This window comes from Carassius auratus, chromosome 30, assembly GCF_003368295.1.
Source record: "Carassius auratus strain Wakin chromosome 30, ASM336829v1, whole genome shotgun sequence".
Classification (NCBI taxonomy): domain Eukaryota; kingdom Metazoa; phylum Chordata; class Actinopteri; order Cypriniformes; family Cyprinidae; genus Carassius; species Carassius auratus.
Window position 1 is genome coordinate 2,863,187 of NC_039272.1, and position 16,426 is coordinate 2,879,612.

Sequence of the window (16,426 nt, forward strand, 5' to 3'; positions counted from 1 at the left end):
TCTCTCTCTCTCTCTCTCTCTCTCTCTCTCTCTCTCGCTCTCCTTACTTTCTCTCTCTGTCTCTTATCAACAAACTAGGAAGCTCTGCGTTTTTAGTGTTTGTGGTGTCCCAGTGTGCGTGTGTGTGTGTGTGTGTGTGTGTGTGTCCACCGTTATCTGCTTTCTTTTCCTTAATGAGGATTTTGTAAACATCGCTCTGATACGTGCAGAAGCCCCTTCCTTTGTTTGGGTGGGTGAGCCAGGGCAGATTTTGGGCCTAGTGTTTATTTGTTTTTCTTATGATTTCCTATGTGTTGGGACTTTAAGTTCATTGACCATTTCTTTTTGACAAACGTCTGAAGAGTGCCTCTGTATCCTTGAAAAAGCGAGAGGATAAATATCTGCGGGGACGGAAATTGAAATGAAATGAGGTGTGAGAGGTTGCAGGGTAGACTGAAAGCAGCCACTTTTTGCCATTACAAAGCTATTATCTGTGAATCTCTGTGTATCTGTATGAGGTTTGTAAGCATCAATTGCAATGAAACGAATACTTGAAAGTCAAACATTCCCCTATGGGAAATAAATGCATTTCTCAAATTGTAGACAGATTACTTTTTTCCCCAACACAAACAAAACCTACTGAAATTCGTGCATGTGAGTATTTTGTTTGTATTTCCACTGACTTCTGGAGCATCTTATCATCTGTAGGGTGAGCAGTAGGGTGCCTGCTGAAGAGCTTCTGAGCTTACAGGCAAAAACAAACCGCTCATTCGGAAGTGGAGGGAAGCCCTTATCACCTACTCTGAGGGGCTGACAAAGCTCTGCAGGCAATGGAAAATGTCTCCAGAGGCTCAAGATGTCAGTATCCAATAGAAAGACGTCATACACTGAACTTCAAATACATCCCCACTTTGCAAAACTGTGTAGAAGTAATTACGAGAGTCAAGAAGAGTTTCTCCTTCCAATACTCACCTAAGATCAGCTTTATCCTATCTGATCCAATTCTGTCTTCCCTGTAAACTGGCAGAGGATTTAGAGCTGTTGTTCTCAAACAGTTTGACTCCAATGCTATTCAATAGCAATGGTATATTTGAATGTACATTAAAATATTTATATAAAAAGTTACATACTTTTTAAAGTTTTGTTAATTTACAAAACTTTACTTCTGAAGGTCTATAAATCATGCCTTTAAAATAAGGTTTCATCCGCACTGTTCTATAGGTGTCCAGGCAAAGGGTTAAGGGAGTAGTTCATAAAAAAAGATTTAAAAAATTAGACAGATATAAAATTTATATATTTACATTTATCTGACGCTTTTATCCAAAGTGACTTACAATTGCTATATATGTCAGAGGTCGCACGCCTCTGGAGCAACTAGGGGTTAAGTGTCTTACTCAGGGATACATAGGTGTGTCACAGTGGATTCGAACCCAGGTCTCTTACACCAAAGGCATGTGACTTAACCACTGCGCCAACACCACTCCTGTAATTCTATATATGTAATTCGAATTATCATTATATATTTATATATAATGATAATTAGAATTAAAATTGTTTACTCATCCAAATATTGCTTCAAATCTCTCTGCCGTCATTTTTCAGAGAAATTCAAAAGGAGAGTTTTTGAAGCATGTACACACTAGGGGTGTGCAATAATGATGAAAAATTATATCTCTTTATCTTCTGGAATTTCATAGAAAATGATTTTTGATTTTTGCAGAGTTTGTTATTGTGCTGGTACCTTGGCAGGTTTAGGATTCGTGGACAGCTTGGAAATTATTTTTATTCTGTGTGGTGGCCAGTTTGCAAGAGTAACAGAAATTAACTTTTAACTTTTATGGGTATTTTTACCTAAAAAAGGTAATATTTTACTGGGGTTTCTGTACTTTTACTCAAGTACTTGATTTGTGGGCCACAGCCTGATTATTACAGTGACTATTTGCATATAACTGTAGTAGTTATTTCATAGTTATTTTACTTGAACCTTAACTAGTAGATGATTAATAGTAGTTCTTTAGGAGGATACAGTATACAATACAGTACATTATTTATTGATTAGCTAACTGTTACTTAACACAATTGTAAAATGATATTACATACTGATTAGTTAACACATCTTCCTTAATAATTAACAATAGTGAGTTAAGTGTTAATAAAAATTACCTGTTAGTTCTTCAGTAATTCCTTATTATTTATGCAGTAAGTAAGAAACAGTATTCTAAAGTGTTACCGCAGTTCTCAAAAGTCGGTCTTTATTTCATATATTTAAAGTAGCACACTGTTCTGTTATGACACTTGACCAGAAACTTGTGTCGTCGCTCACTTTTTACTGATGAACATTTGTTTAACAATGGCGTTTACAATTAACGGCAATGTCGATAGTTTTTTGTTTAAAATCAAACGATTCAATTGAGTCAGACATTTTCAATGAAATGGTGGAACTGAATAGCAAAAACGTTTGTAATTCAGGCTTCTACGATTCACTCATACACAGAATCTGTCATAGCTAAGGAATTGAACTAGTAAATCACGTGTAGAAGCATATAGTATATTTAACCAAACACATGCATACAAGTTGCTTCCAAATTTGTTTTGGTGCAAAACTTAAAAGAAAAAAAAAATCACAGCAATTTAAAACTCTATACCATTATTACATTATAAAGAGCAGCATTCTTCAAAATGTATTTAGTAGCCTACTCCACAGGTGATTATTATTTAAGTTCATAAATGGGCATGCACGTGAAATGTTGACCCAGTAACCAGTGGTGTCACATTCTGTGCTCACTCTCTTCCTCAAGATAATCTTTCCTACGTAGGAGAAACACTTGATGACCATGTTGCTTATCTTTGAAACTGTGGTACTGCCATGAGCTCCATTTAAGTGTACAAGAGAAACATCTAGAAACGTCCACTGAAGAGCATCACGGGACACACTGGAATCGTCCAAATGAATGACTCACCTGACCATATATTCCCATTATCAGCTTTGTGTTGATTTTAAGCAGCACATTGTCTGTACAATCCAGCCTGATCGGAAATAGGAAATTCCTTCCCTATCATTTAATCAGCATTATGACAGCTGACAGACACAATGCTATCTGGCTATTCTTTTTCTTGCGTAATTCCCAGTGTTTTTACCCCGTCCCCTGGTCTCTTGTGTGAATTCTGATCTGAAAGCATTCTTCCCATTTCTCTCTCACACTCTGTCACATTTTATCTCTTCTGACACACTATCTCATTTTGACTGCAACCAGACAACAGAAGTGAAGGTGCAGGAAAGAAAAGCCAGATAAAAGCAGTTTATTTACTGACAGTAATCCACATTTTGTGTTTTTTGCCCTTTTCACCAAATTGTGTCCCTGATGGAGTCTAACACAGTTTAGTGATCACAAAAAACAAGAACTATTTTAAACATCTGCCACAATAGATTTCATTTTAATTTATCATTAATAATTAAAAGTGGGCAAGACTTCTCCTTGTTGAGAAAAAATGCTCTTTAAAACCAAATCTGATCAGCATTATAGTTTTTGTTGGGGAGTTATTTTTTGAGATCCATTAGAAAATAAAATAAAATTTAAACAAAAGGTTGATTAAATACTCTTTATAAATCTCTAAACTGTTTAGTCCAATACTGCATCGCTTCAATATTTCACATCTTGTCTTGTAAGGAGATAAAATCTGTAATTTCTGTACATAAGGTGTCATATGCTGTAACGGACAAAACCTGAGATATGAACATTATCATTAGTCTTACTCTGAGACGTTATTCAGAGCAGCTCATGGTGTAAAACTCAATGGAGTTGTCCAGCTTGTTGTGTACTCCTCTGAGGAGCTAGACAGGACTTAGACTGAACTTTGTTCATTTGATGGTGTCCCTATGAGGGTCCAGCAGTCGGTCTATTGAGGAACTCCTGAATCTCTCGGTTCAGCTGCTCATTGCGCACAAGTGCTTCATCCCTGCTGCGCTCTGCGTTGCGTAGTAAGATCTCTAATGCAGCTTTGCAGCGTCGTTCTGCCTCTAGTGCTGCCTGCAACTTTGCTACTGTAGCGCTCAGCTCTTGGTTCTTCTGCTGGAGACTGAAGGTACAAACACACACACACACAAAACACTTATATATAAAATAGTAAGATTGAGAAAAAGCTAAAGACATTTATAGGCATTTATAATCTAACTAAAGAATTTTCTTTAAAATGAATGCTATTTTCAACTTTATTTTCATCAAAGAATCCTGAAAAAATATAGAGTAGCACAACTTTTCAGCAATGATCATCATAATAATGTCACTTGAGTACCATATTAGCATATTAGAATAATTTCTGAAGTAAAGACATATGACAGTAAAGACTGGAGTAATGGCTGCTGAAACCTCAGATTTGCATTAGGAATTAATTATATCTAAAAATTTATTAAAATAGAAAAAGTTTAATATATTTCTATAATATAAAATTAATATATTTATTTAATATAATACATTCTGGTCCCTAAATATGGCCTTGGGTATGAGCCCATTTTAAATTTAAATGTATGCATTTAGCAGACGCGACATACAGTGCATTTGGACTATTTCCCTGGGAATTGAACCCACAACCTTTTGCAATGCTAACGCAATGCTCTACCACTGAGCCACAGGAACCATTTATTCGTCTGGCATGCAAAGTCTGAGTCTGAAGGATGTTTGTTCAAATCCCTGAGCCTTCACAACTCCACTATGGAAAATGATAAACACTGGTACACTTGTATTTGGCCGTACCTGTTGATGATGTTTGTTGAGTCTGTGTTTTCTGGTTGTGCTTGACTGCTTTTCTGTAGAGCAGGTGCTACAGGTTCCACTGTCTGCTCTTTTCTCATAGCCGGTGCAGTCACATTGTTGCTCTGCCGAGGTTTGGGAACGGGTGTTGTGCTCTTTGCCTGTGTTTTTTCAGCATCTATCTGTTTGTCCACTACATCGCGACCTGTCTCCTGCAAGCCTGTGTCCTCTTTGTCCTTCTGTCCTTCAACTTTTTCCTTTTCACTTTTCTGCCCCACAGAAAATAGTGTCCCTTTCTGTAGGTCCAAAAATGTAAAGATGTCCTCTGAGAATGTTTTCTCTTCGCTCTCGTTAAAGCTCTCCTGGAACTTGCTCCAGCGATCCCAAGAAGGTTCACGGCCTTTTCCTGCTGGCGAACAGCATAAGCTGGGTAAAGTTTGCGTCCTTTTTCTGGGGCTGTCGGGCCACATTTCGGTTCCGGATGAAAATGGAGAGGAAGGAGAAAGAGGTGCGTCTTCTGATCGCTTCTTAGGTGACCACAGGTCCTTCCTCTCTTCCTCAGGTGTGTCCATTTCCTCTTCCTCAGGAGATTCAGACAGGGAGGACACCTCACACTTAGAAGCGTGAGAAAAGAGTGATACAATCGGTTAAGAGATACAGGTGTGAAAGTAACACAGTGACAGCTTCAAACTATTCTCAATTTTAAGCATACAAACAAAAAACTTTACAGCTATCTTGATAGTTTTTTGCTTTGTTTTTGTTTTTACATTACAAATAATATGCCATCTAAATGCTTAAAGTAAAAAATATTTTTTTAGCTGAATATTTCAAAACAGATCAAATATTTCAGAATTTTGAAATTCACTGATATTGGCAAGAATAAGGACACATTTATATTTAATTTTTGTTTTATACACTGCCGATTTTTATCACTTTTATTCAGCAAAGACGCATCAAATTCATCAAACCGTGACAGTAAAGACTTTTATAATGTTTAAAAAAAAAAATATTTTTTGAATAGATTCCTGGAAAAAAAAAATGTATGACAATTTCTACAAAAATGGGACTTCTTGAACACTAAATCAGCATATTAAAGTGATTTCCGAAGGATCATCTGACACAGACTGGCTGCTGAAAAATCTGTTTCGCCATCAGATAATTTTATTTTCATCAATTAATTTTAAATGTTAAGTTAAATTTAACAATTAATTATAATAAAAATAGAAAACAGTTAATAGTATACTATTTTACAGTATCACAGCTTTACAAATAAATGCAGCCTTGGTGAAGAAAGACTTCTTACGAAAACATGAAAAAGTCTTTATGAATGGTATATATTTAAAATATTGCATCAGTTTCTTATTTAATGGGATGAGTACCTCTGCAGACTCCCAGCCCACAAAACTGCGAGGGTTACTGCTCTTCTTGCTTTCGCTTTTCTTGCTCGGAAGAGGAGATGGTGGCTTGTCTTTAGAGGGTGGGAAAAGCAGCTCATGGTGCCTGATCATCACCGTCATTACCTTCTGTATCATGGGTGTTCCTGTGTGCACGAGGTGAGAACTAACATCATCACTACAAGGTGTTAACCATAAATACCATACTTGAGATCTCATTTTTACTCATTGGAGTTTTGCATAAATATCCCATAAACAACCAATGATTTGTTTTTCTTATTGACAGTCAGTGTGCTGTTAAAATAGGAAATCGTGAGAATGATATGTCAAAGAGGTTATATATATATATATATATATATATATATATATATATATATATATATATATATATATATATATATATATATAGCCAATAGCCTTTAGTTTAAACATATAACCCAACTTTTCACACTACTGAAATGGAATAACATATAGCATGAAATGTTGTGCAGAAAAAGTTGTATGCTAGCATGCCACAGAAACAGGGGCATTCTCATTCTCATTCAGGGCATTTTATTGCATTTTTAAAATACAAAAAGTTAGAGCAAGAAATTATGTCATTCATATTTTGGGTTCATTTTTCCAGAAATGAAAGGCTATACATTTTAATATTTTTCATATATTTGAACAGACATGGACTAAAGAAAATCTTATATCAATATATGAGTAATTTGATTTCACTGCAATAATATATATCACGACATATAAATATCAATATTTTTGATACCATAGAAATTTCATAATTCTTGTTACCAGTGTCTTGTTACCTGTGACGTATGAGGTCAGCATTAAGCATGCACTGGTGAGTCTCTTGAAAATCAACATTTGTTAACAGGTGCAAATTTCCTTACTTTAGCAAAGGAAAACCAGTCTCCTCTTGGCTAATATCGAAATCCATGACATTCTTCATTACAAATCCTTGTTTTGTACTTCTAACTCATGACTGATGTTATGATCTCTCCCTTGTGCTTCCACATTTGTCACTTATGAGCGCCGCATGCACGAAGCCGACCTCATACAACATCCTCCCAGAGCTGCTTCCGTGTACAGTGAGCGCAAGCTACATTAAAGTGATCATTACAAAATGTAATGATATAATATGGTTATTTTTCCTACAAAAATGCATTGATTTACTACTGGAGAATTTTCTACACCCTCCGGAGTCATGTGAGGCACTTTTTTTTATGAATGGACACTTTTTATTTCACTTCTTTTGGACTGATGCATTGCAACACCCGTTGACTGTCATTAAACAGCTTGGAAGATCAAAGATAGTTTTTAATATAACTCCAACTGGATTCATCTGAAAGAAGAAAGTCATATACACCTAGGGTGCCTTGAGGGTGAGTAATTTATTTATAACTTTAAGAGTTCCTGTGTTTACAAGGATGCCTTCAAAGACTGGCATTTTTTGACAAAAAGTTTGTATTTAACCGTTCAAAGCCTATAAAGTGGCAAAAATAACTCCTGTGCTGTCACATGCATGCGCCTCTCTGACAGTGCTCAGAAACAGTGCTCAGTCTCTAAGACTACGTTTACATGACAATGATGTAGTCAAAAACGGAAAACTTTTTCCCTTGCATTTTTTACAAATATGAACGTCAACTTATTCAAAACGATTTGCATTTACAAATATCCGTGAAAACGGCCAAAAAAGTTGTATGACGTATGCCAATCCAGTTGGTCCAGTCACCTTGCTAGTAAACATTATCTGTAGGGTAGTGACAATTAGTGAAGTGACATTCAGCCAAGTATGGTGGCCCATACTCAGAATTTGTGCTCTGCATTTAACCCATCCGAAGTGCACACACAGAGCAGTGAACAGAACCATGTACTCTGCCATTGTTATGTATGTTTGTTGCTTGCCTTTAAAATCGACATGTACTGCGCATGTCCACATACCAAACATGGTTTACGCACTCGCATGACGTCACCGTTTTCAAAGATTCCCATTTTGGGTGTTTACACGGAAACATTAACAGTGGCTTTTTATAAAAATGTGCACTTTGAAACCCCTTTTCAAAAATCGGAATTTTTATGTCGCAAAATGCAATTGTTGCGTAAACAAACAGGCAAAATGCATACATTTTTAATTAATAAATAAGTTTTGGACAGAAAACGTCATGTAAACAGCCCTTGAGGCAGCACACACATATAGTGAAATAAGTTCTCTTTTGCTCCTGATCGCCTTTTAAAGGCTTAAAATCACTTGTTGTTGATCCTCAATGCCTAAAAACAGTTGCAAACGATAAGTACCACTTAAATGTGTCTACTGGTATATCCAGCATGATCTCACTGCAGTTTGTCTATATTTTACGAGGTGGCTAATTTATACGAATTTGTACAACTTCATTCATACAAATTAATACAAATTGTGCTAAATTGTACGTATTTTACGAGTTGCACAATTCGTATGAATTTGTATGAATGACCTACACCTTATCCCGGCTCCTTAACCTACCTGTCACTGGGGTCTAGACAAATCACACAAAATCGAACGAGTGAGGTCGTAAAATACGTACGAATTGGTCGTGAGATAGAGTAGGTATATCGCCCACTCCTAAAATGCACAGGCACACCAGTATTTTGAGTTCATGGCCTCTTTGAAAAACAATAGAAATGTTTAAATATATAATTGGATAAATGGATAATGGATAAATATAAAATTAACTATTTGAGGATGATTACTGACCCTTCATCATACTGATGGCGTCGTCCACTTGCGGCTTGAAAAGGTTCACTCCCATCACCGTGGCCAGATTCTCAACACTCATTTTATTCACCTTTGAGTTTTGTTGGACCTCAAAAAGGAATCTGAAATAACAGATATGCACATACAAATGCCACAGCTTGTTTTTGCTCCTATTAGTGTCTGATACCTTTTAACTCTTACTGGGACTCATACCTGCAGATGTAACTCAGGAGGTTGTAGTTCACTTTTGGCAGAAGGCTGATTTGTTCCTCCAGCTTTTCCTTGCCCTTTGGGATTGATCAGTTTGCAGTTAATTAAAGGATCAGTGCTTATCTGAAATACTGTCTTTGTGGATGTGTTCTCACAGTTGCAGTGGCGGCATCCAGCATCAGAGTGCTGTCAAGGAAGTCCTGATATTGAGTCCAGGGCACAACAGGTTCAGGAAGCTCTCTGAGGTACAACTTAAGTAATGACCCCACCGTGTGGACATCAGTGTCACTGCAGGCAAAAGGTATGAACAAATTAAGTATAAATTTGACATGTGGCCATTACAGTCTACTAATTGTCTTCTTTGCAGTCAGAAAGGATGAAGATGAAATGCAAAAACAGTTGCTTTTCAAATGGATGTGTGTGTGTGTGTGTTCAATAGCAAGATCTCTGTTAGTCAGGACCGGATGTGGCTAAGCCACAGATCATCAGTGTGTGCCAGGTTCCTCTTAAATAGTGTGCTTTTGTATCTCTCTTTCACTGTCTCTCATGCTCTTGCACATCCTCTCTCTCTCTCTCTCTCACACACACCCACGCATCTAGGGTCAAACTCTTTACCTATACTACTTCCTTAAAATAGCAGTAAAGACTTCAGCGTCACCATAAATGGTTATACAGAGTATGGTTATCCACATAAAAGCCCCATTCGCATGCAAATTTTACAGGACATTGAAGTCTGGAAACCAATGGCCACAAAATCAGGTCCAAAAAAATCATAAAACTAAATTGACTTAATGGACATTTGTTTAATTTCACATAATGCTCCTCTTATGAGTTGTTACAAACAAAAAAAAAAAAAATACAATAAGCCGGTTTATTACCTTTTTTCACTCTAATTCAAAAGTAAGGGGTCAGTATTTTAAAATTGTTATTTTTTTATAAAGAATAAATACGTTTATTCATGCCTTAGATTTTTCAAAAATAAAGGTAAAGATATTTTTTGTACAATTATTATTATTCTTATATATATATATATATATCTGTTCATCTACAAAAATATAAAGTTGTTTAAACAGTTAATATCAACTGTTTTCAACACTGATAATAATCATCAATTTGATCTTCAACCATCATAGGAAGTATGAATGTAGTTTGTGTTCAGTACCATTGCATGCCATTACCAGACTGAACAATAAACAATACACTTTATTCAGCTCAGCTCTCTACAGCATTCAGGAGTCATTTCACTCCGATTTAGACATGTGAAACTTTACCTGGGGAACGAGGGTCTCTCTCCGGCATCAAAGGCCTCTCTGAACTGTTTGACCTGGTTGTCCTGTCCTGGCAGGCGAAAGATGCCCTCCTCACTCAGACCGTGCTCTCTGATGAATTCAGCACACTTCTCCACCAGGATGGGCACCAGACGGGAACCAAATTTCTTCTCATACACCATGATGTCGGGAAGGCTCTTTCCAAATACTTTGAGGAGAGAAACATAACAATTTTATTGAATAGCAGTGGCAGTCTATTGATTTTATAAATAGGACACCCTTAGTATATTAGAGTGTCGTACAACACATAAACCAGAGGCTATTCAAATTTATCAGAAATGATGACAGTCTCTCTGAAACAACCTAAATGCCATCAACGTAATAGAGTTACATACGAGTTACTCACTAGTCTACACCATCATAAACTCTGAAAAGTCTGAAAACAAAACAAAACAAAAAAAAGATTTTTGTGCACTGATTTTCCACAGGCGTTTTAGAAACCTGTAGTTGTTTTTAATTATGCATTACATTGTGATGTGTTTTAAGGTTAAAGGACTTAAAAGACAATGTCCTGGCACAAAATTACCAGTACCTTTTTCCTTTACAGTACAGGAGAGAATGATCCTAAGAACCTCTTCAATCTATAACAACTTTTATAATAAAAATGTATATTATGATGAATGCCGGATACCTCCATTAGAGCGTGATCCGATGGCTTTGCGAATGGAGCGCACCCACTCGTCCATCTCGCTCTGACTGGCCGCCATGAGAACATAGGTTTCCCGCTCCCTATCTGTACTGCTACCTGCAGCATCAGGGACACAACAACTGTATGATTTTGCCACCAACAAATACAGTAGTAGCCAATGCCGTCTTATAAACTGTTAACAACTTTCATAGATAGCAGGTCTGAGTTACACTTGCAAGAGAAGTGTTTATAAAAAAAACTCACTTGGGATAATCTCAAACAGGAATTTATCATCTGCATTTGATGGCAGCTCATTAACTTGGCATGAAAACAAAGGTATGGTTCCCTGAGATCAGAATGAGACGAGGGTATAGTTACAGAGTGGTAAATCATTTAGTGAATAGTAACATTAAATTAGTAAATAAAAAATAATAAATATCAGGAAAAAAATGCATAAATATAAATAAAGTAAATAAATAAATAAGTAAATAAATAAATAAATTTCACTTGCATTACGTAATCAGTTTGGAAACATTTACCATAAAGACAGATTCTGACAAGAAAAGTCAACACTAAACAAATCTAAAATTCAAGATATAGATTAAACCTGGACTTAATTTTTTTTAGAGAAATATTATGATGTAAAATAAAGAGGAACTATTTAAGATTCTGAATAACATGATAATCACATGACCAAATACTAAAGACCAAATTCTAAATATAAAATTATTACAAGTTTAATTTTAGTTATTTGACTGATAGGACTGGCGTTGCTTAAAATAAAAAAATCCAAGGAAAGAAGAAGAAGAAGAAAAACACACACACACACACGCACAAAACTAAAATAAAAAATGCATGCATTAAAAATAATAACAATCGTAATGTTTGTATTATTCATGCTTGCTTGTCTCCTACCTGGACAGCACTCTCTTTGTCATCTTTATGGTATGTTAAGACATTTCCTCTGAGCACAAAGAAGCGCTGCTGCCAGTTCTTTACGATGGATCTCTGCTTCTTCAGCCAGCCTGTTTTCAGAGGTTTCTCCATTGTTCTCTTAAAACCAGTGTGAGTGGATGCGGGACTCCCTTCCCCTGGCATAACACTCTTGGAGCGAGCTGAGGTGGCAACCGATAAAAAGCAGGCAGAGAATAAGACAAACATGCAGATGAGTCTGAGACTTGCTGAAACTGAAATCACCTGTCACTGAACTAATTCTATTTTTATGTCATGAGACCATCATGCACATGTGTGGTGATGACAGTGGCTAACTGTCTGAACCTGGCAGCTTCCTGCTCAACAAATATTTGCAGGCTTGCTGTGATTGTCCTGATGCTGAAGAGAAAGTCCTACTGTGACTTCAGGCCAGTTCTGCCAGAAACAAAACCACGCACTTAAGCAAAAACGGCTTTCGGTGTTACTGTGCAATGGATTGTTCGCTAGGTCAGAAGGGTGTTATTAGATCTTGACTCTTTCCCACATGAGTTTGAGAACTGAAACATCAATGAGGAACATTTGATTGTTCAGAGATTGCCCTTTTATACCTTAAGAAAACAAACTAATGTAGTTCTCAGTTATGTTTCATTCAAGAATCACCCTTGTTATAGATGTTTATGCATAGTAATAAAAATTAAACAACTTGACATAAAATAGGTGCGCAGAGCTTTATGATTTATGTGGATATAGTTTGAAAAGTTCAAGATATAATTAAACCTGGAAATAAATAAAAAAGTAAGATTCTGGATAACATGATCATTAGGTTTCATACAAACTTACTTGAACTATTATACAAAGCTCAAGTCACATGCTGTCAAAGCAAGTAATGCAAGTAATCTGACTGACTGACTGAATACTATATTTAAAAAAACTCAGGAAATTAGAAATAAAAAATGTAGACAGAAAAAGAGAAAATAAATAATGCATTAATAAAATAATAATAATAATACATATTAATATATGCTAATTATCTTTTATACCATGATAGACTTTATTAAGTTCTCAGTTAGTCTACCATTTTATATTTATGTTGATATTTAGCTTAGACCAACCTAAGGTTGTTATCTGCTTTTAGCAGGTCTCCTAGCCTGGTCAAACTGGTCTGTTGGCTGGTTTTAGAGTGGTTTTGGGCACTGGTCAGGGTCAGAGACCAGATTACTGCCAAGATAAACCAGTTACGCAATCTTAGCACAGTTTTTTTTTTTTACGTCAGTAGGATAATATTAGAATATAATATTAATATTGAAGTTATTATTGAAATATATGACTTCAATTGCAAGTGTGTTTGTAAATTTGAGAATGTAATTTTCTCAAAAGAGAGAACTAAGATACTAAAGAGATCCTATTTGTGATTAAGCTTTCTGGCAGGATAGCCCAAAGTAAAGGGAGGGTGGGGTAGAGACCCCTGTGATTGAGAGATAAGAAAAACTGAGATGTTCAGAGCGGCAGAAAATAAGAAAATGATATAAGCACCCCAGTTGGCATTCATCAGAGTGAAAAGCTACTTAGCGAAGCCACAAAAAACTTGACTTCATGACATCTCTTTGATAAGAAAGCATCTACAATAGACAGCAACCAATCAGCAATGATCTAATTGACAAGAGATGGTGTCACAGTGATTGAAGCAGTTGGAGCTTTTGTAGTCAAATTCGCTATAACGCATTGAGATCAGAGGAAAGGGCAGAAGAGAGAGAACTAAGATAAACAGGAAGTTACAAGCTCATCAGCCACAGGAAGTAGCGTTTTTGAAAGATCCCCACCTAATGTCAGCCTCTTTGGTCTATTTTGAGAAGATCTTCCCTGATGGAGAGCACGGACCACTGTTCTCTCTCCTGGACCACAGGCCCACACACATTGCCCGGCTTCAGGCCTCACCCATTTCTATGACACACGCTGGGATCAGGGGAAGGGAAGAGAGTGGGTTCAACTCCCCATGAATTACCAAGGAGATCATAGCAGAGATGCAAGAAGCTGTTTGCGTCAGGCCGAGCTGTTCTGCGTCAGGCTGTTTATAAGTTTAAAACATTGGTAAATGAACTGATGATCATGCACGTTCAGCAGAACAGCTGTGCAGATGCTAAAACGTGCATCATTTTTGTTAAATGCTATGTGAACATAACAGTCTAACAGCTAAAGACAATTTTAAATTAAACCACATGTTTCTTAATTATGATTCATCAGTGCACGCTATTCCAAAGGAAAAAAAATTAACCGCTTTTATTTTTATCATAACTATCTGCCTTTTGAATTAAATATTTTCATTTTTCTCTGAACCCTGTTTCACTCAGAACAAATAAAATGGGATGCAAATAGATATGCATAATATAAAAATTCTGTATGATAGGAAAGGTTAATGATTTTTAATGTTATGGCTGGTAACTGTTAAAAGGCTGATATCAAATTTCTAAATAGTTGTTAAAAATCTAAATAGCTTAAATAAACAATAAAAACTTACAAATAAAATGCTGAATCATATTAGAACATGCATTATAAAATATAGCCTAAATATTGATTTTGAGACTATTCATAATGAATTTGTTTGTATTATTAAATTATTATAATAAAAAAAGCATTACATGATTAAGTGAGTATTAGATAAAAAAAAAAGTAAATTAAAATGTAAAAATAGGGGAAATAAGCTAAAATAATCTATAATACCAATATATTCTGCACATATAGCTAGTATGAACACTGTTTTTTTTTCAACTTATAAAATTACGCTGCACTACAAGATGCTTTGAATAAAAAGTGTCTGCTAATTATCAAAGAAGTAATTTATATTTTAAAAAATATATTTAAAAAAGCATTAAAAGCAAGCATTAAATAATTGCAAAAGTAACCAAGGTGTAAAAACGGGCAATTAAGATTCACAATTAAATATCCAACATTGGTTGATATAGATTAAAAATTGATTGGTATGAGAGGAAAAAAACATACAACTGATATAGTACCGATACTGTGTGCATCCCTAGTGATGAACATTGTTTTGGCTGAGTTAAAAATTAGTATGAAGCTCTGAATAAATAGTGTAATTTAAATATCAGCTTACAATACATTTTATATAATTAGAGCAATCTAAATCCATCAGAAAACTATGACACTGCGAGAAACTCTTGCTCTCTTAACCTAAGCTACTGCTGAGACAGCCTTGTTATAGGCCGCATAGTAGATAACTATCTAGCTTTTACAGTATGCAGACATTTTGAGCAGAGAATTCATGTTTCTCAGAGTGTTGCAGCATTTTCCGGCCTGCAGCATGTGAAGATTACACACAGAGGAAATCACTAACACTTTGCACTAACACTGAGACACAAGTCACTGCATACAACACAAACCTGCCTCTCTTTATACCTGAAAGCGCCATAAATGTGCTGGAAGTCATAGCATACTTTAACTCTAAACAAGAGTTTTTAAACAGCCTGGAGATTAAGGAGAACATTAAGTCAAATTAGAAAGGAAGTACTACAAATAATCTTGTCACAGTGACTATACAACACATCAAAAGGTGTGTCAACAGAATAACAAGAAAAGCACAGAGCAGATGAGAAGTGCACAAGTGAATTATATAGCCTCAGGGTGAATCCTCCACCGTCACTATACCACTATTGTCTGTCTTTTACAGATACTGTAATATCCCTTGTCTAAATCAGACTAAGCACATATGCACCATGACTGTCCATCCGGTCAAATACATTTCACATAACATAAAAGCCACACATTACATGCATCAGTATAGACCAAACCTCTCCTAATGACAGGTGGCCTGTTGTGTCAATCAATACAAAGAATCGCTGAAATATCAACCCACCTGGTCAAGTGAAACTCCTAAAACACGTAAAAGACTTTGACCTTTGACCATACACAGTGACACTCACCTATCTTGGCAGTTTCAGCTCTGAAGGTGCTGAAGTCCCAGTTGCGAGGTAGTCTCAGAGACATTTCTTCAAAATCGGAGCAAAAGGTTACACACACACAGACACTCTCACACACATTCTCTCACTCACACGCGCACACACACAAAAACAAACACAAAACACACAGTCAACTCTAAGAGTGCATTCTTTTCAGTCAGCCCCTCTTCTTCTCTTTACTTCCTCCTTCCTCTGTTGATCTGAATGTTCTTCTTTTTTACACGTTCTGTCTTGCCCCTCAGCTCGCCTGCAGTGTTTGTGTGAGCAACCCAATAGTTATTTTGACGTTCCTACGTACGTCCAACATGTTTTTGTCAGGCTGTAGAGGAACAGCAGAGCAGCACTGTCACCCCTCGAACCCGCAATCATGAGCAGAGGAAGTGAGTGGCAAATTCAAGACAGCCACAGAAAAAATAAAAGAGGTGATGAATTTCTACACAGGCGAGAATGTAGACTACAGTTGTGCAGGATGTACCTCAACCAATGGGGCCACTTTCTTCTCAG

General features: G+C 36.2%; 1 protein-coding gene across 2 annotated transcripts; it reads right to left on the reverse strand.

The window, feature by feature from the left end:
* Window positions 1-2,513: 2,513 nt before the first annotated feature.
* Window positions 2,514-16,320, reverse strand: LOC113048872 (rho GTPase-activating protein 25-like). Of its 2 annotated transcripts, XM_026210791.1 has the most exons (12): window positions 15,887-16,017; window positions 13,772-13,904; window positions 11,934-12,133; window positions 11,283-11,364; window positions 11,022-11,135; window positions 10,334-10,538; window positions 9,218-9,350; window positions 9,066-9,139; window positions 8,853-8,974; window positions 6,107-6,267; window positions 4,731-5,341; window positions 2,514-4,056 (listed from the first exon to the last, which is right to left on the reverse strand). In XM_026210791.1, exons 3-12 carry the CDS (start codon window positions 12,114-12,116, stop codon window positions 3,855-3,857), a joined length of 1,887 nt encoding a protein of 628 aa, XP_026066576.1. In that variant the 5' UTR covers window positions 12,117-12,133; window positions 13,772-13,904; window positions 15,887-16,017; the 3' UTR covers window positions 2,514-3,854. The 2 variants fall into 2 exon arrangements, with proteins under 2 accessions (XP_026066576.1, XP_026066575.1); XM_026210790.1 differs by lacking the exon at window positions 13,772-13,904 and having other exon boundaries at window positions 15,887-16,320.
* Window positions 16,321-16,426: the final 106 nt, after the last annotated feature.

Excerpts from the sequence above, each read along its gene's own strand:
- LOC113048872 (XM_026210790.1), bottom strand. The coding sequence starts at position 15,950 with ATGTCTCTGAGACTACCTCGCAACTGGGACTTCAGCACCTTCAGAGCT. Across the intron at positions 8,975-9,065 it reads CTCCTGAGTTACATCTGCAG|ATTCCTTTTTGAGGTCCAAC; the intron begins GTATGAGTCCCA and ends CTGTTATTTCAG. Across the intron at positions 6,268-8,852 it reads CGCCATCAGTATGATGAAGG|GAACACCCATGATACAGAAG; the intron begins GTCAGTAATCAT and ends TCGTGCACACAG.